At 43.8% G+C, this 25,937-nt stretch overlaps 1 protein-coding gene across 7 annotated transcripts in view; it reads right to left on the reverse strand.

Annotated features, from left to right (window-relative positions):
• The window catches only part of NRG1 (neuregulin 1), a 293,355-nt gene that overhangs the window by 79,876 nt on the left and 187,542 nt on the right, over window positions 1-25,937 (reverse strand). For 2 of the 7 annotated variants that reach the window (XM_030469679.1, XM_030469686.1), the window contains exon 1: window positions 21,772-23,160. The exons of 3 other annotated variants lie outside the window; for them this stretch is intronic. In XM_030469679.1, coding sequence (XP_030325539.1) covers window positions 21,772-22,399 — 628 coding nt within the window. In that variant the 5' untranslated portion in view covers window positions 22,400-23,160. Of the gene's footprint in view, window positions 1-21,771; window positions 23,163-25,937 lie in introns of those variants that run through there. 2 more of the 7 variants (XM_030469680.1, XM_030469683.1) reach the window with 2 other exon arrangements.

Raw genomic sequence — 25,937 nt, forward strand, 5'->3', positions numbered from 1 at the left:
AAACTCTGATTTTGCCAGGATATGGAGTTTCCCTACCGATGTCAGACGCATACTGCTTTGGATTTACCCTTTCACAGTTCAAATTCAAATGCTTCTCAGTGCACGGGAGAGACTTGTCCTCCAGCAGGCCATCCTTTTTCATTTTCAGGGAAGGTTGTTCAGACAGACAACCTGTTCCACGCTTCTTCTGGTAGAAGGATATTAATTAAATGAGCCTTGAGTCAATTGCTGTCTTTAACCTTTAAACTTTTATGTTAAGAGCCCAAACACTAGACAATAGATCAAGAGGGGTTTTGTTTTTAGAGTGTGCTTATAATGAAGGCATGGCTCAGTTTTCAGCAGAAATTACCAGTCTGCTTGGGGCAGCTGACAAAACCATTTGCTTGGCTCACATCTACTTTACAGACTCAGCAGAGGGAGGGTTGTTATATTTTGTGAACATGACCTTCTGTGAAACACAGGACATGCAGCTCTTTAGATGGTAGAGGAATTAGTGAGGAGAGAAAAAGATCCTGACGCTGTGTTTGGCAAAATGTTCCATGTTTGGACCATGGTGTGTGTGTGCGTGCAGGTACATGTGCATATGAGCACATAAAATTTTGTGTGGGCATGAGGGGAAAGCAATATTCACAGTTCATCAGCTTAGTGTCTTCTGGAGGATGCCGGATGTTTATTGCTGGGGATAGAATGGTTATTTCCTGTGGGAAAAGACTATTAACGGAATTAATTCCAGAAAGTCTCAAAAATTACTGTATGTGTTTCTGAAACATTCTTGAGACATTTGTAACATCATCCAGATCTTCCATCAATAACATGTATGGGCCTGTTTACATTTTATTCAGCCAAACTGGAGTCTTTGTAGAACAAGGACAGTTATTTAAATAAAAATTCATCCAGCAATCTGGCCTAAGAGCTTGCCATAAAGTAAAATGAATTAAAATATGTCTTCTTATAATTAAAAAAAACCCCAGAAAAGTTGTATTAAAATCCAGATTCCTGAAGATGCCAAGATTTGAAGCCTGTATTCTCAATAAAAGGTTATACAGTCTGTCCTGCCAATCCTAAGTGTTCAAAAATAAAGAAATTGGCATGAAAATGAAAATCTCTCTTAGACTGACACATTAGGTTTTGGCTTCTGGATCTGTGAACTTTAGCTGCCCAGATTTTCCAGTTTATTTTTGCAATCATCACAGTTAGAAATTATTAGAAAAAAAAAAATGCAGAAGAAAGAAGTACAGATTTTCAAGTAGTATCAGGACTGAATGGGCTGATACTTTGTCAAGAAAGCTTTGAGTACTAAGATCCTTGTTATAATAGCCTATGTCTTGGCCCCTGCAGAAGAGCTCGTGTCTGTATCCAGATGGATTTTACAAGCCATTCTCCATTCCTTATCTTTTAAGTGCCACATTGGTGGACTATATCACTTGGCTACAAATGGCTTCTAAGACAAATGTTCTGACTGTCTATGTTTCTGGAGTGCTTTTTATTACAAAGCAGGTATCTCCAAAGAGCAGCTATCTTAATTAACATTTGCAGATCTTTAGTCAATAGTCATTAGGGTTTTATGACAACAGCTGACCAAATCAGGGTCCTGATCCAACTGACAGCTCACATCCTCTACACTGCTTGAATACACAAAAGCAAGAGCTTTGATTGCCAACCTAGGTAAATACTGGCAGAACAGATGCTGCAGGGAAAATGTGCCACTGCGGCAAGATCCATGGCCTTTACTACCTCCCTTTTGCAGGCAGGAATGCAATGGAAAGTAATGCTAGATTTCATTTTTGACTCGCTTGCTATTAGGGAGAGGTTTAATGGGAAGTAGTGTACCAAAGTTGCACCTGCAGAATTTGTTTTTCAGGGGCAATGCAACCTTTCTCTACTGCACAGTCAGATTTTCAGGTGGATTTAAATACCTAAGCAAGGTGGTTGATACCTAAGAAGATTTGCTAAAAGGGTCTAACTCCCCTTCCTGGAGTAAAATGTACCCATTCTTCCTTCCCTGCCTCCATCTTGTACAGTTTTTAGGGGGAAAAAGAGAGGAAAGGGAACACATTTGTTATGTTTTGGCTGTGATTCCTTCTATATGGGGTCATTTCTACAACTTCATCTGCTACCAGCAGGTCCCAGCAATTTATCACAGAGGGAGCATCCATCAGCAATAGGCAAGCATATATCTTCCATGGCTTTTAATGTCAGCCTCGGTGCCTTTGCCTCAGTGCCTTTCACTGTGTATGTGTGTGTGTCAGAGGGTTTGACACACCTGAATTTGTCCCAGGGGAGGGATTTCACACCTGAGTATAGAGAGGTTAATAGCAAATAGTCCTTTGCAGACGTTGCTGCAGGTCTGGAGTATGCGCAATGTGTGAACTTGCATAAAAAAAGAAAGAGAGAGCCATAATCCTGACCATTTCCTCGTTTCCAGTGGGTAACTCGAAGCAGACCGAAGCCTGTGCCATGAGTGATTTTGCTACTGTCTATTCATGCAAAATTTGCTCTGGTGTGCTCCTTATCCATGACAGGGGAGGGCAGGTTTTGAGCTTGGTGATGCGTCAGGTTGAGGGGAGGGAGGCTGGAGAAAGGACACAGTGGTCTTGTCACGAAGCAGTTCTCACATTACACAGCGTTAACTAAGGGCTGCCATGCAAAATGGGCCAACAGCTGTGCCTTTGTTTTTGTACGGTCTTTGCGTACAATTAGAGCCTGAACTAGCAAGCTGAGACTGACCACGGCTGCTGCTCATGACGCATCCTTCTGCTTCCTCTTCGCACTTACCCATAAGGGCTGGTCAAAAACTCGGCCCTTAGCTGGCCTGTATAAAGGGCATCCAGCCTGCTTGGGAAGTGATTTGTTGTTGGCCAGGCATCACACAGTGCTTCTTTCTTCTCCGCACCTCTGAATTCCTCGACTGGCCTTTGGTCCAAAGCAAAGCCAAGCCATTTCAGAGCTGCTACGTGACAACTACTGCTCCTTACACATTCCCTAGAGATATTGTACCCAATTTTCTCATTTCCAGCACCGCAAGACATGCAAATACCTGTTTTACTCAATACTTCTTGTTTAGTGATCTTCTACCATCTGTAGATGGGCAGGCAGTACCTGGATGGCACAAAAGCCTGCGTCTACAATCACTTCTGTAATAAATTTGAACCAGTGGAGTTTATTTCAGATCATGGTATTTGGCAGCATCTGAATAATATGTTTGCCCCAGTATTATGTTCTCCCAAAGCTGGTTGGCTGTCAAATCACAGCCTCCCAAGATGCTATTTAAAGGCAGGGAGCTTGTTAAGTGTATATGGGAGGTGGCCAGCTTTGGCTATATAAGCAGTAGCTTTGGTAAGTCGCTGCCACTCTAGCAGCAGGAGTTGGGAAAAGGTAGTGTCAGCAGAGAAGACCTGACCCATTAGCCTTAGATTCAGCCCCTTCTGCTTTTGGCTTGCAGCATGAGCTCAGTCACAGCTTTCACCTTTGCCCTTTGTCTGCTGTGGCTCTGTGCAGTAGAAGAAAGGGCTCTGCCTCTTATCTCAATTTGTTGACATAGCAGACCTTAAGACACACCTTACAATGCTAGTAATAAACACACATTAGCAAGCTATTAACAGGATCTGAAATGTTATGCTGATTTACAACACAAGCCCAAAGGAGCCACATCTATGTGCATCACTTCCAGTTCTGGTCCTGCTGAGGCCTGTCTTTTTGCAGTCTTCAAGAAGAATACAGCCAGGGTCAAACCAGAGAGAAGAGCTGCCTCACCCTGGACGATGCAATCTCCAAGTCCCTCAGGGCTGAATCTCACCTTTAGCAGTATCCTTCAGCACTTTGGGAGAGCCTCCATTCACCAATCACAAGACTGGGAAGCAGATCATCCTACACCAGGATGTAGCTGCAATTTAACTTTCTTGTTTCCTGATCATCCCTGCTGGTTATGAGCTACAGCAGAGGCTGCTACATGTATTCTAGCTCATCCAGCAGTCAGTGATGGGATCTGAGTGCTATCTTTCTCCCCATCAGCCAGGCAGAGCAGTATGACTTGGCATGCATTGGAAAAGCCTAGGAAACATGCTGCAATTAGTTGGCCACATCCACAATCTCAAAAGGGTGAACATGAAGAGATGCTGCCATGCCAGCCCTGAGAAAACAGAACCTGTTGCCCATGGCAGGGTGTCCTTCAAAACAGCACTGTTGTGAAGTGGGCTAATTAGTTCTGCCCCCATTTAGGTCAAGTTCAGCCTCTGTGGGAGCACATACACCATTTGCAGTACCTAAGTAGCTTTATCAGTATACAGCTTGGAAGAGTCCTGCCCTGGGCAACACTGCACAACACAATACCCTTTTGTAACAATCCAGGCCCTGATGGGATTTCAGCACTGTTCCCTGTTGCTGTGTGCTCATGAGCTTGCAAGAGCTCCGTTTCTGAGCACCAGTGAGACCCTGCACTGCAGGAATGACAAAGCAGGACTTATGCGGACAAATACGGACAAATGCATTTTATGAGAAGCAGTTATGGAGCTGAGCAGATTTGTGTGAGAGGAACTGACTAAAACATTACTAGGAAAGGTCTGCTATAACTGTCGTCCCTAAAATTGGCAACACACTGGGAAGGGGAGTGGGAGGCTGTATGAGAACCCTCATTTACTAGAGAGCTCTCTATCTATCCCTGGAGATTTATGAAACCTTGTAGCTTGTTCTGTGTTAATGTCTTATGTTCCTGAAAAGCCCTTTCGGTTAGAATAAATGATGGCCTCCCCCACCATGGCAAGAACAGATTGTTATATAGTTCTCCAAAAGAAGAGGACCTGACTGAATTGCACCACAAAAGATGAAACATCATGGCATTCTTTTGAAGCAAAAGTAAAACTAGTTTTGCTCTGTGTCTATGATCTTTATTTTAGCGGAAAAAAAGAGAGATGAATAATAGATGGTCTCCTGGAAATATTGTTCCACCAGCTCTTAGCTGGAACCAGGCAATGCTAATACACTAAGAGCATTCAAGATTATTCTGTTTAATCTCCTAACGGTATAGTAATTTTAGCCTAGTGAGAAGCAATGACAACTTTCCCCCTTTCCCCATAAAGACCTTGAATCTGTAAGTGAAAGGAGGTCTTAGGCATGTCCCAAGGCAATAGATAAAGAGCCTTTAGCTTCCCTGTCATTCTCTAGAAATGTCAGATAACCAGGACATGATATAAGGCACTGTGATTAGGGAACAATATACCACTGAAATGTTTCAGGGATGCAAGGGACCTCTGAAATAAAAAGTGCCTTGGAAATATGAAGTAGATGAGGGTAGTTGAGAAACAGACAGTTAATCACAAATACTAGTGACAGCAACAGGACGATAAACCTTGTTTACTATAGACGGTTTTGGGTTGTCAAATCGCTAAGGAAGGGTGAAAGGACAGGGCCATACCATATAAGGCCACCACCCACAACATCCTGAATCCATGTTTCTCAATTATCTTCCAGTTATTAATACCTGTAAAAGCCCACACCAGCCCCAGAGATCATCCCAACAAAGTAAATGAAACAGGTGCTTGGATGTTCCAGTGTGTTTGGTAGAAGCTTAGCAGTCAGGCCTAAAACTACAGCTTCATTAAACAGGCATAACTCACACATGCACTCTACTGTAGAAGTAGCTATGAAAAAGATCAGTATGTTTCCTCCTTCCTGATTTTGACTCTTACGACAGATCAGCCCACTGCCATACCCGCCAATTCATCTGAAATGTTAAAAATAGCCTGCAGCGTGTTTCCTTTCTGCCCAATCTGGATGCAAAACAGACGTGTTGCATGGCAGAGCATCACTTTGGCTGCTGGTAGTCTGTAAACCAAATGGCTCTTTATTGTTTGGTATCTAAGAGGTGTGCAGCATTTTGCCTCATGCCTTACAGACTGCAGTGCTCCATAAAATATGCAACCTTGACCACTTACAGAAGATAGTGAGAAGTCTCAGATCTGCTGTTTCCTTGCCTTACTAGGAGTCGACTACTCCTCTTGCATTTACGTAAAAGTACTTGGGGTGCAGGATGAATATAGTTTGTGACCTGAGAAGGTGCAAAAGCCAGGAAAACATGTAAAAATTGTACAGAACTAGCACATCCTGACCAAGGGAATTTAAATATGCTGGCATGGTCAGACTTCAATGAAGGATTAGGCCCTCCTCACAGCCTGTGGTCCTGAACAACAGCCAACCAAATGTACAGCCTGGTATTGGTACCCTAGCACCAGTCTTCACCTAAGGGGCTGCACGTCATTTGCTGTTCTAGCATCTCCAGGTTACCATGTGAATCCACCATTCCCCCCTAGGAATGTCTGCTCTGAAAGATGGGTTAACAGCAAAAGGGTGCCATGAATGGGACGCTGTGCAGCATGTGGGGCTGGGGACATGGCAGCACAATGCAGGGCTCTGTGCTGTGCTCCTTAGGGACAGGTCACAACACTCTCTCCCTCTTGGGGCACCCTTCCAAACCATATGCATCACTCCAGTTCTGTGCAAATCTCCATCCTGTCTGTGAGTATCTCCATGCCCACCATGGCATTTTTAAGTGGGAGGCTACATTGGTCATACAGAAGCACTCAGAAATTGAACTCTAAGGCTGAACTCTTGCAGAGAAGACAGGTGGAAAAGACACTTGCCCGTCCATTTGCACATGCATCCCCCAAAAGGGTGGTGTGCTGGCTTCATATGTCTGGTTTCTTGTCCACCCAGTGAACCTGGAAAAAAGCCTCACAGAGCAAGGACAAAGCAGAACTTGACCTGACATTTCTAGAGCCATGTCAAAATCCCTTAACCTCTCCACCACCACTGGCGCCAGGCCAGTGGAGCACAGGGCCTGGACTGCCAGGCAGCAGAAGGCTGCTGCCTTCTGGGTGTTGTGCATTGTCCAAAAAAAGAAGTAAGATCTCTCCCTGTTGAAATGCACAAAAACCATGCTGAGACTCTTGCCCCTGCAGTATGCATCATGTGCTCTGCTTCCAGTAACTTCCCTACTGTTTCAAGCTAGACACTTTCCAGAAGACTTGTTTCATTTTAAAGTGAGATTCAAAGAGTTGTCGTCATGTCCTGCCCTCACTGTGAAGCAGAAGAACAATTTGGGCTGTGGCTGAAAACATGTTTTGAGTCTTCTCTAAATGTCATCATAGCAGAGCTGAACTCAGACATAGAGAGGATACAGCTCCTTGGGTGTCCCAGCAACTGGTCACATGCTGAGTTTGGTACAGGAGATATCATCACATGCAAACCTTTATTTGACCTCCCTCCTCTTATACAATTCTGGCAGTGACCCAATCCCATGCATTTGTGCTCTGTACCAAGCCACCTATATGTAACAAACCCTATATTAACATTGCCGTTTTCCATTCTAAAGCAACAGCATTAACCTAATTCGAGAACTGATTTCATGCAGAACACTGGGAATAAAGCACATCTAATGTAATCAATCTTGCATTTCTAGCTGAGGCAGTGCTTAGGTTGCTTGTTGCTAACAAAAGCAGCTATACAGAACTGGTATGTATTGTACCCTTGCTGCAGAGAAAAGCAAACTGGCAGGAGAAGAAAGCATTATTCCTGGCATCATTTCCACACCTACACAGCAGAAGGCAGAGCTGTTTCAAGCCAAGCAATTATCCTCAATTTATTACGGTAATGACAATAGAGAAGGGCAAAGCTAAAAAATCTTTCTGGATAGGGCTGACCAGTAAGGAGGGGGGTTCCTGCCAAAGATACTGCACTCAGACCTACAAGTCTCCCATGGGTGTTGAGAAAGTGCCTACATCCCTTCTTCTCCTAACTCAAGGGTCTGACTTTTGCCTAGTGAGCTGGAGCCATCCCTGCACTGCATACCCATCAGATGCCTACACCTGTCCCAGGCAGTGCTGTGGGACTTGCCCTTCCTCCTGGCCACAGGGCTGGCACCCAGTGGGGCAGCAGACCCTTCACAGCATCTCTTCCTCCCCAGCATGGCACTCCTCTGTCTGGCAGAGCATGGGCTCCTGCCTCCCCAGCCCAAGAATGAGAGCAACACAGTGACTTTCGCCCCAGGGGTAAATCCCCTGGCCAGAGACATATGAGGTGATGGTATGAATGTCATTCCTGCAACCTTGCTTTGTGCAAGTCAAGGCTGTTAAATTTAATAGGGCCCTATGAATGGCTGAGGAACTGAGGTCTGGAGACATGCTATACACTGGACAATGAAAAACAGCCATGGGAGCAGACAGTGTTCAAAATGACCAGCTGTTTTTTGCATATTTATGCACAAAAATTGAAACTAGCAAAGATTTGGAAAAAAGTAATCTCTATTAAAAACAAACAAACAAAAGAAAACAAAAACAGAAAGCAGAAACAAGCACACACGAACAAACAGGCCTTGCAGCTGGTTGGGGTTCAGCCAAGGGGTGAACAAGTAGTCTTCAACATTCAAAGCTCTAAACTTTGGGAAATGGGATTCCCAGACTTTGGCTAAATTGTCAGTTGTCAAATGTCAATGAAGTGCAACGCTGCTATTTTTTTTTTCTGAAGGAAGCCGTTAGCTAACAGTCTATTATATTCAATGAAGCAACGACAGAAAAACAGCCCAACTTGAAATGCCAGGAACTGATTTTGTTTACATCTACTTCATCTAATTTTAGCAATAAGTGCCAGAAAGGAATGTCTTGTAACAGTGAAGACATATTGTCTTCCTATGTATTTTAAACAATATTTCTTATCGCAAACTGGAAAAAAAAAAATCCCTGTAATTGAAGGATTCTGGAATAATTTTTCCTTTGTTTCCTTTGTATCTTTATGCAACCGTCTTTACTACCCTTTATTTGTGACTTTCATGTCCTTTCTTTCTGGATTATCATTAATATGTGCTACCCTTTAAAGAGAGGGCAGATGCCTCTCAGGCTGTGGGACTTCATTCTTCTGCTGCAACAGGTTTTCTCTGTAATATTGGGTAAATCACAGAGGCCTCTGTAAGAAGAGCTGTTGGCACTCAAGGCCATGAATTCACCCAAGCAAGGCAGAACATTTGTAAACTGTCACCTACAACGTTATTATTGACTCATGCTCTGTAAACCAGGGCTGGTGAGACTATTTCCTTAGTTATCTCCCAGGCACGTAAGGCATACGAGTGCAGGCTGCCGTCAAAATGTATGTTGGGGGTGTTAGTGGAAAATCACTCAGTTGTGATTCTCTTCATCTCATGCCATGCAGTGTGGGGTCCTGCAGCACACTTTGCTGATGTCAGCAGCAATATTGCAGATCTCATAGCACCAGTCCCAGGGTAATGCAGGTTAACAGCGTGAAAAAAACATCTCTACATCTGCAGCAACATCCTTCTCTACTTGCAGGTATGGATATTCTCACTGCTACCCTGACACTTTCTAAGGAGAAGGTGAAGTGCCCGCCATAGCACATCTTTGTGTAGTTCAGCTCAGGAATATCTCCCCCAATCTCAGAACAAGCTCCTCAGGATCTCAGTACTGTTCAGTATGCAGCCCAAAGCATGCACTGCAGTGACATTTCAATCACAGTTGCCATTTCCCCTTCAGACTCAAGCCCATTAGCTGCTAAACTGGCTGCTTCCCGGTGCTCAGCTGAACGAAGCACTTTGTTGGAAGTATAATCAATCTTACCACAAAACTCTGGCTGGTACTCTCTCAGGTGATTAAAGAGTCACATGGGAGAAGAATGACACAATTCAAGGGTTGCTCTTAACTGAGCTAGGACATGAAAAATGAAAAGTGTCACTATATTACTTAGACTCCCTTACATCACCAGCCCCAAAAAGGAGCCATGAAGTGCAGCCCCTCCGTGATGGACTCATGCATAATTCAAAACATGAGCTGCCTTCAGGAGCAGATCTCTGGGTCCAAGTCTGCTGAGAATGCCAAGCAGCACAAGCTGGAAGGCATCTCAAGCAATGAAAAGGGCAGATCATTAACAGTGTGAGAAAATTAAGCACAGGAAAGACTGAGGTTAAGATCACACACAGAAAGTCACAAATGGACACAATTAAAAGCTCTGTTAGTAAGTGAACATCCCCAGAAGCTCTCATACTTTTACAAATATCTCTAGATTTGTGGTCCTTCTGCTACACGGTCTTCTTATGCTTTACAAATATTCACCGTATCAGCTCCCCACAAGAATGGAACATAACGCTCTTCAAATAAGCAGAATTTAAAGCAGAATTAGTGCTAGATTTCAAATGGTCATTCCAAGATTTTGAATGATTATGACAAGGTTTCTTCTGTTCTTACATGCAAGAACAGAGAAGTCGAGCTGCAGCTGGAAAGGTAGACAGCATTTTCAATCCTGAACTCACCTCAGGGTAAAACAAAGGCCACTGTAGCTGACCTACCCATTAGTTTTCAGTGAAAAGTAGAGTCAGGGCATAGGTAAAGAGCAGTTTCAAGTATTTGTTGTAAACATGAAGAATTCTGCATTCACTCAAAGTCATTAGAGGGCAGGATTTGAATTTGCTGAAGCTTGATGAGATCTCTTGATGAGATTGGGATATGAATCAGTCACCTTGGGGTAGCAAGTTACTGTGGTGCAGTCGGTGACATTACTAGTTGGCACACATATTCTTCCCATGCAGTTGGTGGAGGTCAGTTAACACCCAAAGTATTCCAGCAATTGAATGGGCTTATTCTTTAAAAAACTGTGGTTGATTTCTAGGTCGACTAGTCCATTTTCAGCTTGCTTTCACATGATGCAGTTTTCCCTTGCCAGATCTGAACACCCCAAATTTTGTCTTATATGACCTGCCATTACACAAAAGCCATAGTCAAGTTATTTGTCTGATCTTTCTCTACTGACTGACATTTCTAAGTCTTCCTCTGCAGGGGCAGTACTTACATGACTTGAACAACATTTACAAGCTGTGTTTTCTAAAAGCTTTTCAGTGTTTCTGCTAAATTTTCATTTTGGATTAATTATCAGGAATATTTTGTCACTATGCTATCACCACTTGTAAAACAGTGTAATGTATGAAAATTAATATAGGAACGAAGTGTAAGTCAACATCACACAGTAGCACTGATATATCCATTTGTTAAAATCAGTGTGTGTTAGCGTACTGAAAGTATCATTAACATGACACTACAGATGATCTGCAAAAGCAAAAGCAAAGCATAACCAGATATTACTCAGCAACTTGGGGAATCTGCTAGATATCTGTTAGGGACAAGTCGATTTAGATATTAAATTCTTCTTTGAATGCTGGCATATTCACATGTCATGCTCACTGGATATCAGTCCCATTCAGGAAGCATCAGAATATGTATTTCTGTTCTCTTTGTCTTCAGCTGCAGGGGACCCTGCCAGCTTCAGCCCACCCAAGTGGCTTGAGGGAACCAATTCCTCTGATTCCTCTGAAGTAAATGTGCTTCCTGAGCTTGCACCAGTTATCTGAATACACTTACAGAACATTTTTCTTTCATCCTTCTTCCAGATTTGGAGAAAGAAGAACACGACACACCAAACAAGTGATTAGCAACAATTAGGAAAATTACTAGGTTGCTTAAAAAATTGCTTATCTGAGAGATCTCCATGAATCTCTATAGCTTGGAGCCAGCAAGCAACAGAGAGGTTGCTAACTATGATCTTGAACCTTCCATATTAAAAAACCAGTGTATTGTTGGCTTTACTGGCCAGATACAATTTTATAAAGCAAAAGGAGAATGCTGAGGTATTTTTCTGTTAACTGACTTTGAAGAAAAGACTCTGTGTGCTAATGCATTTATTGGCTTTCTGATCCTGAAACGTAGCCTTTCTTTGCTCACAAACAGAATACATACACAGCCATATGTCCCAAAAATTACATAGCTGAAGGAGTTTTCAAAAAATTATTACTGATAACCTTAAAATTCTGTTAATGCTATCACTAAATCAAGTAGTGTGGGCTGACTAACCTCCACAAGGCAATGGTTGGAGAGCACCGAGGACTTCTGAACAAAGTGACAGGAGGGAACTCAGTGATAGAGAGACACTCCGCACTGTTTGCTGCACAGGTTTGCTGCACACAGTGGCTTCAGCCCTCAAGGAGAGAGGGAGAAAAGTACATCCTTGGATCTCAGCATCAGTGAAGAGCCCATACTCAGCATGGCTCGGTGGCAAGAGGACTTGCCCTGCAGAGGTTCCCTTAGAAATGCAGTGTGGCCAAAGAATGGATGATTGGATTCATAGTCTAGCCCCTCAGTAAGGGGAAAAGCTGCTTTGAGATCTTCTGCAAGTCCCAGGCAGACTGCAGGTACCTATGACACTGGGGAACAGATTCTTCCTGCCTTCTTCCAGTCAAGAAATGACCAGACCTCTCCTGATCTCCTGTGCTTGGCAGATACAACCACTTCACCCAGTTTCCTGTCACGTTCCTGTCTGTTTAATGATGCTCCTCTCTTGCAAGCATGAGATCAAGCCTCTTGAAGCCCCTATATTAACACAGCAGGAAGCCTTTTTTACTCCTCTTATCCTGTGCTCTTTAATTCCTAAAATCCCAACACGCTCACTAGTTTGTTCCCTGACCAATTCAATAGACACAGACATGATCATTCTTCCATTCCCCTGCAGTTGTCTCTCTCATCCTGATACACTTCATTTTCCTTGCAAAGGCAGTATTATTTCACACTGCTAACCATCCTGCTGAGCCCAAGAAAAGCTATCTGGAAAATATAAAAATGTCTTGAAAATCCCAGCTAAGTTGGAATATTAACCATTGTGACTTTCTTGATAAAATCATTCTCATTAATTCCCACGGCCTGTGATAGTAAGAGATGCTTGGGCATCACGCAACCTTATCAGGCTAACTCTGTACAGCAGACCCTCTGCGGGACAGAAATCCAAAAGAATCCATCACGTAAGTGTCTTTAAGCTGCAGGAGCAACGCACAAACACCAAAATCCTCCCTCCCACAAATCCACATGCTCTGGGGCTGTTTATGTTTTTGGAAGGAAGAATTATATGTTGGAGGAGCTGAGACAGTCAACTGAATGAAGGACAAACTGGTGCAATGATCCTTGGGCCAACAGTAGAAGTGGGAAAAATGGGATAAATTTACAGCAGGGCATAGAGGAGAAATCTTTGAAAGCATGAGCAGAAGTCAGGAGAAAAAGAGCCTGCACAGTTAAAACCACTGAGCTGACCTCCTGCTCTCCCAAGAAGCATTGCTGAGGGCATTCTTCAGAGCAGGACAGAACCAGCTGAGGAATGAGAGAGACCATTCATAATACAATGTACACAGCATTGCCAAGGCAGGGCAATATTTATCTGTTCTTCCCTTAACTGGCTCCTAGGATTGTAGTTCCACCCCAGTAAAAAGCAGCATGTGACCTTGGAGGTCAAGAAGCACGACAGTGAGGACCCTTATATGTGTGAGGCATGGGTCTCCTACTCTCACTGGACATTATTACTGATTTACCGCTTAAAATATTAAAGAGATCCTGGTGCTACTTCATGCATCTTGAGTGTTTCTGAGCAGTGACCAAGACACTGAACAGATTTTGTTGTCCTTCATTGGGATTTTGGACCAGTCCATGTGTAAGTATCATATCAAAATTATCACATCAAAATTACAGCTCTATATGAAAACCAAGAAAGTGTGAACGGGAACAAAATCATTCAAAGACTGAAACCAATTCCCTCTATAGTGAGAATTATGGAGTTCATCCTGCCTGTTCTGTCAAAAATGCTTATCCAGAGCTGAGGTGATTATAGTGTATATGCACCTTTAGGAGGGGAAAATAGATGGCACGGAAGAGTTTTTTAATCTAGGAGAGAACGGTGCAAATGAATCAATGGCCAGAATACAAACACTTTTTTTCAAAGTCAAAGTAGGCAGTTCAGTTTAAAATTGAAGCTAGAATAAGGGAAAAGGCAGACACTGTCTTGCTCTCAGTCTTCACACCACAACCACTGGGGGTCTGGAAGAAACCTTAGTCAGGAAGATACTCCAAGTCATGGAGGTCACGGACCAGCGCATCCCAATGCTCATGCCAGTGAAAATTCAGGCCATTTCATTCAAGCTGAAAAACTAAATTAATTTCATATAGTGAAAAGTTTCTTTTCTTGAGATCCAGTTCCAGCAGCTTTACACTGGCTTCCAGTTACTACCTTAGAAGATTCAAGGCACCTTTTGTGAGCTCGGAGTCTTTTCTTTTTTGCATAAGAGAAAGGCTTTTGAACAAGCTTGATACTCTTTTTTTTTTTTTTTTTTTCCTCCTTTGATCTGTCTAATCACATGAATTAATTGACTGTTAAAAATTGTAAAATTCAAATCTCTTTCAGGAATTCCATAGAAATACTGAACTATGTCACAAATCATGCTTAAGATCATAGTTTCATATACTCCCCCCAGTGCCATGTGACTACCAACCCAGTATTGATTTCCTTTCATCTCAAAAACTGAAGCGATATTCATTGCCAAAATAAAAAGCTGTCTGAGTTATGAGAACGCATTGCCAGCAAGTTCCAGGATAAAGCGTAGATATAAAAAACAAAAAGTGGGGGAAGGGGTAGTGAAAACGTGTGTGAGAAAGCTGAATATACTCTGCAAGAACATATGTATTAAAATCAGTCTTTCATAATAAAACACTACAGGAGCAAAGGTAACAGATGTTTGCCACGACACCACTGATCTTGTTCAGAGCTTGATGGACCTTGCCTTTGGTCCAGCTTAGAAGAGTGGCAGCCAAGCCATGTCCCACTGGATTTGGCCCTGCCCATTTTTTCCCAGCTAAAACCTTCCGTTTTGTCTCAGTGACTAAGACTCTACTGGTCATGAGGGACAGGGATGAGAGACAGGATGAGACAGGACAGGGTGTAAATAAGCAGGCATTATGTTGCCTCAAAACACTGCACAGGTATTTCTCCCTTGCCGCTTTCAAGAGCTGATTGCCTAACAACAGTCATACTCAGGCTCTTGAGTTTAACATGTACCTCCTACTGAGTCTGGTACTTCACATAACATTTTAACATGAAAGATCAAGATGTGATTCACTATGCACTCTCTCTCCAGGAAACTGGGCTTCCTGCAGTATAAATAGTAAAGGTAGCCAGCGTGCCTACTATAAAGCAATCCACAAAAAGGCAGTGCCTGCTCCTCTTGGTGCTATGCCTTGGGAAGCAAGACAGCAGAAGCCCTTAGCAGGAGATACTCTAAAACCACCTACCCGTCTCCAAAGCTGCTTGCTATGACTCAGTCGTTCCTTGATTTCATGTGGTCTGAACATGACCTGAAGCACAAAGTCTGCTGTCTTTGCTTAACTTAGAACCTTGTAACAAAAAAGACATGTTGGAATCCAAACAGATCTGAATTCCCCAAAGAAAACAATTCTTTCAACCAGAGAAAGCCTTTTCTCCTAACACTGCCCCACCCTAGGTGAAGCAGGCTTTTTCCTTTCAAAAGTCTTTCACAATCTGCCGTGGCATCTTCTAGGGCTGTCTGCCCTTTTGTGACAGAGACCCAGAGTAGTCTCTGCCCAGGTACTGTCTGCAGTAGATTGGCATCACATGTGCTCTCCCTGAACCAGCTGCCTCATTGCATTGCTATTGATTCCGAGTTGGATTTCTGCAGCAAATCTACTGCATTTCCATTAGCAAGACTGCAAATGATGAAAATGCTCATTTATATCATTCCAGCTCTGCATCACAATTAACCTGCTACTTAGCCTCCAGCAAGCCAAATTCTGCCTTCTCATCTGATGCTGAAAAAGTTCCCCAAGGTTTCTCTGCACCCAAAAGTTAGGCACTGCAAATCTGAGATGGACTGCTATGCACGTTAATTTGCAGTGCGTGAATTGGAAATAAGAGATTTAACTTAAAAGTACTGTAGGTACTGAAGGAGGATATTTTCAGTCCCCTGCAGTGGCAATCCAAGCCCTGGGTTTTGTTATGACATCGATTATTAATCAGTTTTGCTTAGAAACTTACGTTGCAGTGAAGTTCCAGATGTCATTTTAAATAAAGAAACAATGGCCATATACTCCATATAGCTCTTGCATTTTATATACACACATATGCATATGTATATAAATAAGGAGGGTGAGCATGCAGAAGTTCCATATAGTCTGAATACATGACTTACTCTCCATGAAGTCTGCAAAGTAAAATGAAGGTTTTAAAAATAAAAAAAAGTTCAGATTATATTTTGCACTGAGAAATTCAGGCTGTTATTAGGAGAAAATACGTGGGGAAACACAGCTTTTGCTCCATCATGTTCTGTGCATGATGCATGGTGCAGAAAAGAAAAACCACGCCCATGGAGTAGTTCTGAAAGCCATGAATTTGGGGTGCTTGCCCAAGAGGAAGAAATGCAGGACTGATCAGCCCTCTGCATGTTAAATATAAGAACTGTTTCTATGCAAGCAATGAATGTTAAAAAGGGCGATGGTAGAGACACAGAAACAAACAAAACAATAAATTTGTCTGAACTCCGTGCTTGTTCAGGGCATTTTAAAGACAGTGTGACTGACTGTGCTGGGGAGATAAAGTCTCAGTTATCGCTTTAGAAGGCTTAATGGACCTGAACTCCCTAAAAATTGCTGCATCTTATGCATCTCATCCCATCAGTCCCAATCCTGCTTTACTCTGAGTGTTCTTGCCACAAGTACATACATCTATGAGACACCATGACCTTTGGGACAGCAGAGAAGGAAGTGTTTCAGGGAAATACAGACTTGCTGGCTCAGTACAGTGGCACTTGCTTTATTGCTGCTTGTTAATGGAGGCCCAGTTGTGTCTCCAGGGCCTACTGAGATCAGCATCTCTTTATTATGCTCTTGAGTTAGGCTCAGAATTTGTCTGGTGTCTTAACCGTGATTAATTATAACTTCCCTGTGACAAAACGTTGTTAATTCACAGGACATGTCCAAGAAAAGTCATGGCTTTCAAAAAGAGTCTTCATACTGTATAGCAGATATTTAATTTAGAAATCGAAGTGCAAGGTTAGTCTCCTTGTAGACTCATTGGAGAAAAGAGTAACTCCTGCTAGAGTCACACTGGGAATTGCCTGGGGGAGGTCCCTTCCTTTCTAGTGAATAGTAAGCTGAAGGCTGCCTAGCTTGCTAATGTAGGCACTTAAGTCAGGTGTCTGAAGCTAATCAACATCAATACTGTATCAAAAATGGAGCAAAGTCTTCTTTAAGGTGTTCTCCTCCTGCATCTTCAAGCTTTGGGGACAAAGCAATCTCCCTTGTGGCACTGCCCTGCATAATAACAGGCTGGTATATAGCCTATGCTGTATCATCTGCTCTCCCCTCTTGTGCGTACAGTCCTCTGCAGCTCTCCGAGACATCCCTAACCTTGACACTTTCAGAGGCTGCCAGGCATGGACTCAACCCTACAGTGTTCTGATGGGGATTTCAACTGCAGAGAATGCGTCAGAATTAGACCGTGTTAAAAAAAAAAAACCAACACTGTGTGAAGCTGCTATGAACAAACTCTCTCTGTCCATAAATCAAAGCCTTCAGCTGGGCTGCAGCACCTAAACTGGAGGGAAAGGCTCCCTCCAGCCTGCCACAGAGGTGAAATACAGACCTTCACAAATCACTGTGTATAGGAGAAAGGACATGAAACACAGAGCTGAGAAAGAACAAGTGGAGGTGAAAGAGAGAGAAATAGCAAGGAATATTTACAGCATGATACCAAAACAAGAGACAGGCTAGTTTTCTTTTCATTTTCCTCATCCCTAGCTCTAAAAAGACACAAGAAATTCAGTCATTATGACTGGATAACTTTGGAGGGGAGCTGAGATCACTTCCTAGGTAAACACCCACTACCAGTCCTCAGAGGCACTCTTTCAATGCTTTTTCCACTGAGCATGAGAAAGCAGCAGCCTTTGCTGATGCTGACCCAGCACACCTGAAGTGGCTGCAGAAATCAGAAACATGAGAAGGAAGCAGTCCCAATCAGGGGTGGCTGACAGCAGGGCACAGTCCTTTCTCTGCTTTGCCGTGTTTTCCAGGTGAGCGCCTGCACTGATGAGGTAGAAGGAGCCCTGCGTGCTCCAAGTGGAATGCACAGGTCTGGTGCTGCACCACCCTCTGCGTTTTATGGCTGGCACAACAATGTAGGCACAGAGGTAGGGAGATGGAGATGTACCTGTTGTTCATCCACTGGCCAACAGCATGATGGCATGAGGTATGCAGCTGGCACATCAGCACATGGCACACAAGAGTAGCCAGGGAAGCCAAAATCAGAAAAGAGATAGGAGCAGCATGGATGTGCCACCAGGTAGATGCATCCTCTGGACCCTGTTGTCTGCCAGGCCTTTTGCTCTGCTCATGGGGAAACCCACTTCAGCAAAGTCTTTGTGTTGCGGTCTTTCTCCTGCCCTGCCTCTCATGTGCCCTGTGGCACCTCATCAAGTCAGGAGAGTTGTGATCCCCAAGCCAAGGGCTCAGGCACCTCTGCTTCGGGGCAGAGCCAAAACACTGCAGTGCTGGACTCCTTTGGCAGAGCTGTCACTCTGCAATGGCAACCCCACATGGACCTTGGTGAGTGATGTTGGGAGAAATCTGCTTAAATGGAAAGAACAGGCAGTGGGAAGACCTGTAAAGGGAATGGTTGGTTTGCAGATGTAGAGATGCATTTAGTACAGAAACACAGTTTTGACAGTACTACAGAGCCACATCTATTACCAGCCTGTGTAAAGGGTAGAATTGAATTTAAAACTGATGGTGTAGGAAAAAGTAAAATTTAGCTCCTAAACTATGTTAGCACTTTTGCAATCTGCATGTCTTCTCAGAGGGAGGGAGAATGTAGGTTAGTGCTTACTATTATATCCCACTTGTAATGAAATATTTTCTGTTGTAATTATGCTGACAGGCTCCCTAAATATGGGAATGCTTCAAAACATTCACCTTTCCTTTCTGTTTCAGCAAAGGAGAAATGATATTACAGTATAAAACCTAAACCAAACAGAAAGGAAGAGATTATTTCTGTTTTGATAAAGGGTAAATTATAATAATAGTAGTGAGACCAGTCTTCAATCTAACGTTCCAGACACAATTACCAGGATTGTCTCTCTTCTGCCTTCTCTCCCAGGCTCCAGAAGAAAGAAGAATCAATTAGCTCTTTGCAGACTATGACCTTGAAGGATACAGCTTTAAGCGGAATATGCTGAGTAAGACAGAAAAGAGAGGAGAAGAAAAGGATTTGGAAACTCATGGAAGGGCTTGGTTCAGAAACAATACATCAGCCACAGAACATGAGTCATGTCAGTTCTCTTTTATTTCTGCACTGGAAAAAAAAAAAAAAAAAAAAATTCAGCACAAAAGGGGCTTTCTGGGAACAAGTTACCTCACTTTGCCTGAAATGGAAAAAAGGACACTGAGAGGCAAAAGAAGGGACAATTCAATTTGCAGATGCTACTTTCCAAGTAATCTCTCTGAGAATTTTATAGCTGTCAAAGGCATTCATTAAAAAAAAAAAAGTAATCACTGATGCAATCTGTCAACCTCTCCGACATATCTTGCTCTACGTAAAACACAATGATGTGTTTGAAATGCAGCTGTTTCAAAACCCCCAAGACAGTACTTTTAAAGCTGTCCAAAAAGTTCTTTTCATGCCTCTTTGAATTCTTAGGCATATCGTCTGCAGTATACTTTTCCAGCTATATTTTCTTATTTTTCTTTGCAGGGAATTTCAGCCCCTTGCCATAGTCAGAATTATGTGCCATAGTTGGAATAAATGCTGTCCACACAACCTTCTCCCTCAGATTAACCTAAACTTGACCTGCTGCCAGTTCTTCCTCTCCTTTCAGTCTGTAGCTATCTGGAAGTCTATGATGCCTTAAAACACATTTATCCTAAGAAAATTAAGGCAACAGTAAAAAAATGCAAAAAAACCCCCAAAACAACTCAACCCCATCACCTAATTTCTGGACAACAATTTATTTCCCAGATGTGAGCAGGTCTGAATGTACATAATGGCTTTTTGCCAGTGACTGCTCCAAAGAATTTCTTTTTCACCCACTCCTCTTCATTTACTTCAGAGATGAAGTTAGCAGATTATTGATAAAGGCTTGCCTCACATGTGGAAATTAAAGAGGATGAGGGTTGTCCTGGCATAACTAGCTTTTGGTTACTTTGCCCTCTCACATGAGAGAGGCCATTTTGACTGGAGGGTGGTCCCCGCTCACTTTATGAAGTAAAAAGTGCTGTCATATCTTTAATGTCATGATATTTGCACTAAAAAAAAAAAAAAAAAATTAAAAAAAAAAATTCTGCATCAATGATGAAAAAAAATTAAAAAAATCACATAGTGTAATTCTATATAACCGCAAAGGTGGTTAAGTGTCTCAATAATTCACGTCTTATGTACCACAACAAAGGCCCCTATCATTAAACTCCACAGCAATATTTCTCTACTAGACTGTTTCCATCAGACAAATTACTTTTAATCCAGAAGGCTGGTTGTCACCCATTATCTAAGCAAAAGGCAGCACGGCTTCTACTGTAATACTCAGAATTTTCTTTCAGTGATTCTGGAATTGCTGTTCAGGACTGTCTATGCTAAAATGACCTCCACTGAAATCACTGTAGATACACCCATTTTCACAGGCAAAGTGGTTGGTCCGAAATGTTATGTCTAAGCCATTCATCACATATCTATACTGAGTCCAATCCTGGTGGGGCTAAACTTAGTAGCAAACTTCTGGTCATTTCAGGGCTCCAGGGTGAGGTCCAGTACGTACCACCTATAAGGTAGCCATCCTGCAGCATTACAAGGAAGGCATGAGGGAGAATAAATGAGATGGGGTCCTGCACGGAAATTTGCGAGGAACACAGTGCTCACCCTGATCACTGCAGCTTTCCAAAAGAAACCTCAGCCTTGTGCTCTTAGCACAAGGGCACTGCCTTCTCTTTTTACTAGAGTAGCATGATTTTACACAAATCTGCTCTGGATTTGATGGGTTAAAATTATGAATGTCAGAGAAACTACACTTCAGCAGTGCAGTATTTGGATGCTTTCTGATCACTAGTGAAAAAATAATACAGGTACCCTGGATATTTTTTGCTTTAAGGATGTGCAAATACTAATTTGGAAACTGATCTCCTTCATGGGTAAGAATCCTTTCCTGAAACACCCCACAAAAGTCAATGAGGCAATGGAAATGTTGAGCCTGAAAAACAGGCTCAACAAGCATCAGCTCCCAGAGGAGGGGAAAGATGCAGAGAAATGTGTGCCATGCTCTAAAAAGAAAGGGAAAGATCATAAGGTAGCTGCTAAATTAATAATTCCCAGTCTCTAACTGCTTCAGATATGCTGTTGCTCTTTCCCACTGTACTCCCTGAGTGTTTCAGGAGGATGATAAGGATGTTTGCCGGCAACAGACTTCAGGAAGGAGGTAGCAGAAGCGCTCTGCAGGCAGGGAGAAGAAAATGAACAGACGTGGAAGATCCAGCACAGGATGCAAATCAAATTTGTAAGAAAAATATGTTGATAGACCATGTGGAATAGTTATCAAATAAACCCTTGAAGTAAATCACATGCTTTCCTACAAGTGAATGCAGAGAAAAGGGTGGTATTGGCACTTTACAAAGGTCTCAAATGAAGCCCTCTTCAATTGCCATGCATATCTTGGAACTAAGTTCAGAGGCCCTTGGGTGCTCTCCTGGGAAGGTAACCCTGCTATACCTGTCTTAGCACATTTAAGCTTTGCATGCCAATCACGTTCACCTCAAGGACAGCTGCAGAACTGTTAAGTGCCTTTTTTCCCCCCTCCCCTTTTTTTTTTTTTTTTTTTTTTTCTGGTGGAAGAGAACAAAGAAATATATAGCTTCTACTTACAAAGTTTTGGAGCAGTTTGGAGATTGGTTTCTGTTGCTTGCGCCTGAGACGTTGTGGTAGGCTCCAGGGCGGGTGGTGACAGTGAAGGTGCGGCAGAGGACAACAACCCAACATCTAGGATGCGGTTATACAGAGAAGGCTGGAGGAACGGTTCGGAGGGCACAAACGAGCTGTCACTTTGCACTGTCACTTCAGCCTTGCTCTTGGGGCTAGGTACAGGGAAAGGTGAGGCATACACCTCCGAAGGCACCCAGGCAGACAGAGCTGTAGGATCCACAGCGCTCTTTGGGTCTTGTCCTATCCTCCCAGGGTCAAGGTGGGTAGGAGAGTCATACTCGAAAATCTTGTCCACAAAGACCCACTTGAGGCCAGCAATGCAGAGGCAAAGGCTGAGCAGGCAAGCCAGGATAGGGGCGATGCAGATCTTTTCAGAGTTGAGGCAGCCCTTCAGTCGCTCTGCCTCCAGGCACACACAGCAGGTTGCAGCAAGGCCTGCTATCCCCTGGACCCTCCTGTCCTCTCTTTGGGTCCCCGGCATGTTCTCCTCAGCCGGGAGCCCGTCGAGGGACGCATCAGGGCTCAGTTGAGCTGAGGGGCTGGGGAAAGTGTCGGCAGCTACTTCAGACATGTTTAAGCATCAGCCCTCAAACAGCTCACCTCCAAAAGGCCTTAACTCTATCACAGTCCATTACTACGAGACACAGACAAAAAGAGATGTAAGAGTCACAGTGCTCTGCAGAAATCACAGAGTGGGAGTCAATAAAAGGTCCGAGCTCAGCAACATCATCCAAACTGGGAGAGGAGTAACACACAGGAAAAAAGAGACATGCACGCTCCTGCCCCCGAACCCTCTGTCGCTCTCTCAGCCTCTCTGAAGCAAGAGTAGCTTCACAATTACTGAGCTCCTGTTTGCTGGCCACTTTTATAATTCCTTAAACACCTCTCAAGCAATCCCAGCTCTTCTGAGGGAGGGAAGAAACATCCCCCCCAGAAGCAAGCACAACAAAACAAAACAGGGTGAAGGAGGAGCAAGAGAGAAAGCAAGCCACGAACACCGAACAAATTGAGCAGATTAAGTGAACCAGTAGCCCAGAGCGAAAGGCAAGACTCTCACCTTGAGCATCTGAGGCTGGTATCTGCTTAGACGAGGAAAACAATTGTCATGCGGTAGAATGAGCAAAAGCAAAATCTGTAACAACGGCGGCAGCGGCAGAAGTGACAGTAGCAGCAGCATCCTGTCGTGTTACAGCAGCGGCTGAAAGAGGCTGAATCATTACAGAGCAGCAGGTGCTCGCTGTCTAAGCATCACTGCAAACAATATCATTACACAGAGGTTTGAAAGGAAGAGCGATGCCAAGACGGTGGTAACTCCCTTTCTCTCCCCTCCCTCTTTGTCCTTCTTGAGCGCTCATTCACTTTCCTCCTTCCCCCCCGCCCCGCTCCCCCAGCCCCCTCGCAGCCTGTTTCCCTGATGTACAGACTCGCTCCTTCCTCCCCTACCCCATCCCCCGCCCTCTGCAGGGCTGGTCTGAGGGAAATCAGTACACCCGGCAACGCAGGACTGTCAGTTACTTCCTATTTTATCCAATTAGGAGGAATAAAGGCCATCAAATCAAAGGGAGGGAGCGGGCAGGAGTTGCGCGCCCGCCGCTGCTTCTTTCTCCCCCGCCGAGGCGGCGGCGGCCATCGGTGACACGCACGGTCCTCCGGCCGGGGCCAGGCTCCGGGATGGACTAGGCTCGCTCAGCCGGATACCCGATCTCTCCCAGGGGGAAGAGAGCTTTCGAGCAGCAGTTTCTCCCTGCTTGACACCTAGAGACAGCTTCTCCTTTCAAGCCCCTGAATAAGTTTTATTCACTAGGAATGGTGCTGGGATGTATCTTAGGTCCAGCAGAATCGAAAAAATCCCAAACCCCAAAGCTTTCCCGCCTCTGACAAATTTGCATTTAACTTATTACAAAGAGGTCTGTATAATTATTTTTTTTATAGTCCATTTTTGGAATCTCCTTTTCCACACTCATAAAAAGCAAAGACTTCACACTAAAGCCAGCTCCTGAACATACTTTTCAAGAGCTCGCACACTGCTAGCATATATCCTCACTCCCCCATAAATTGAGGGAGGGGGCGGGAGGGGTGTTATGTTATTATTAACATGATTTCTGCTTTGTTCTTAAATTTGTCTGTTATTCCTGACCTCTACCAATATCTAGCACTATTTCCACCAGTGCACCAGGGGTAAATCAACAGTCCAGTTAACATAATGAAAGAAGGCTAGCATCAGCTCTATTCCCAGTCTCTTTTGTCTTCCACAGAAACGTACACCTGTGTAACAACACAGACATATGTATAAGAGGAGAGGGGCTTTAAACCCAATTTCCAGTTCCTTGGACTTGGTGAAAACATTTGCATTAAGGAATTGGCAGCATAAATCCCCTTTTCTCCTCAGTATAAAGGGCTGCAGGATGCATAAGGAAACAAATAATCAAGTGCTACAAATCGACCTGAACTCATTTTTTCTGCTACCTTAGTCAGGCATCCAAAAGGTAATTTCCTTAGTACTTATATATTTTTGGTAGTGACAGAAAAGACATCTGTCTCTACTCATCTCCTCTCTGTTTCCAACTCCCCCCACTCCCCCTTTCTCCCTCCCTCACTTCCGTGAGAACATTAGTAACATTTGCTAAAGAAAGGTTTCTCAAAATCTCAATGAATTCCATAGAGTTTTCACAGACTGTCATGTCAAGATCTAATTGTTGGATGTCTGATCACAAAGCTTCCTATGAGGCTGTGGTAGCCAATTGAAGTAATCATGATGCTACTACATTCAAGTGCCTGGAGAATTTACCTTAAAGCAGAGCCAGTGATAACCCTCTCTGGAAGAATGTAAGAAGATAAATCATCATACAATCTAGTCTACATTACCAGTGAAGTGTCCGATCCTCAGTTTAATGACGTGAGCAGTAACCTCAGAAAAAACAGCTTGCATTGCATATTTACGTACATGGCTTCTCTTACTACAAAGCATATGTGCTCCTTAGCTGGTAATACTCTGCATGAGTGCAGACTTTTTCAAGTATCTCAAAACCTATTTCAAACAGCAGTAACAACACAGCCACTGTAGAAAGGGTAACGTCACAGCAGCATTGCTGCGGCAGCTGTGGTGGTCTGTGGGTACAAGTAAGCAAGGTTTCTAGAGAATGTATCTTTTACTAGATTAACTGATAAATCTGTGAAAATCACGCGTACTTTCACACGCACAAGCTGCTCCTCAGGTGTGAAGCTGAAGCATCACTCTTCAAAGCAGAGTGCAAGCTGAGAACCAGCTGGGAATACTCTCTTCATTGCACAGATGAGATACTACTTGTGCTTGGCACAAATTTTTAAAAACGTCTTGCCTTCTTTATCTATGTCTAATTTTCCAACTTTCCTATTTCCAGTAAGACAATTTTTCCCTGCTCATGCTGCTCTGTGCTTCTGTTTGATCCACTGCCCTGTTCACATCTTCCCTTCACTGGCCTTACAGGCAAACCACCTATATTCAGTCCTCTGCGATCTTCACTACTCTCCAACCTATCCACGTTTAACTATTCTCCTTCAAATTATGTTTCTCCTTTGCTCACATCTTTCTGATGTGGTGCTGAAGGTGAACAGAAATGCATGTGGAGATCTTGCACCTTCCTTACAAGGTTTGCCATGAAGTTGAAGTAATCCTGCGTAAGGCTACACAGCTGGATGGAGAGGCAGACTGTTAGGGTTCAGACACCTTTGCATACACAGTTCCCACTGAAACCTCTGCGTCTCTTGTACCTGGACCCCGGAGGAATGCCTTCCCACCAGGGACTCCCTACATGTGGTAACACTGACACCCCTCCTCACCCTGCAGCCTCGCAGGGACCAGGGAAAGGGTCTTGCCTGCCCACCCCAGCCTTCCTGGCTAAAGGGAGCTCCTGCTACCTCCCTTGCTCTTTGAGGCTCCTCTCCCCAGCCCGCACCGGTTCCTCCCGGCCGGCAGCCACCCTCACCCTCTGCAGACGCTCCGTGGCTGGCTCCTGGCCAGGCTGCAGTACCCTTTGCCGCGGCAGGTCCCTTCCCCTGCCGCGCAGGCTGCGGGCTCCAGCACTGCGCAGGATGGAGGTCCGCTCACACCTCCTCCTCGCCTCGCCCCA

The sequence above is a fragment of the Strigops habroptila genome, chromosome Z (assembly GCF_004027225.2).
Source record: "Strigops habroptila isolate Jane chromosome Z, bStrHab1.2.pri, whole genome shotgun sequence".
In the NCBI taxonomy this organism is placed as follows: domain Eukaryota; kingdom Metazoa; phylum Chordata; class Aves; order Psittaciformes; family Psittacidae; genus Strigops; species Strigops habroptila.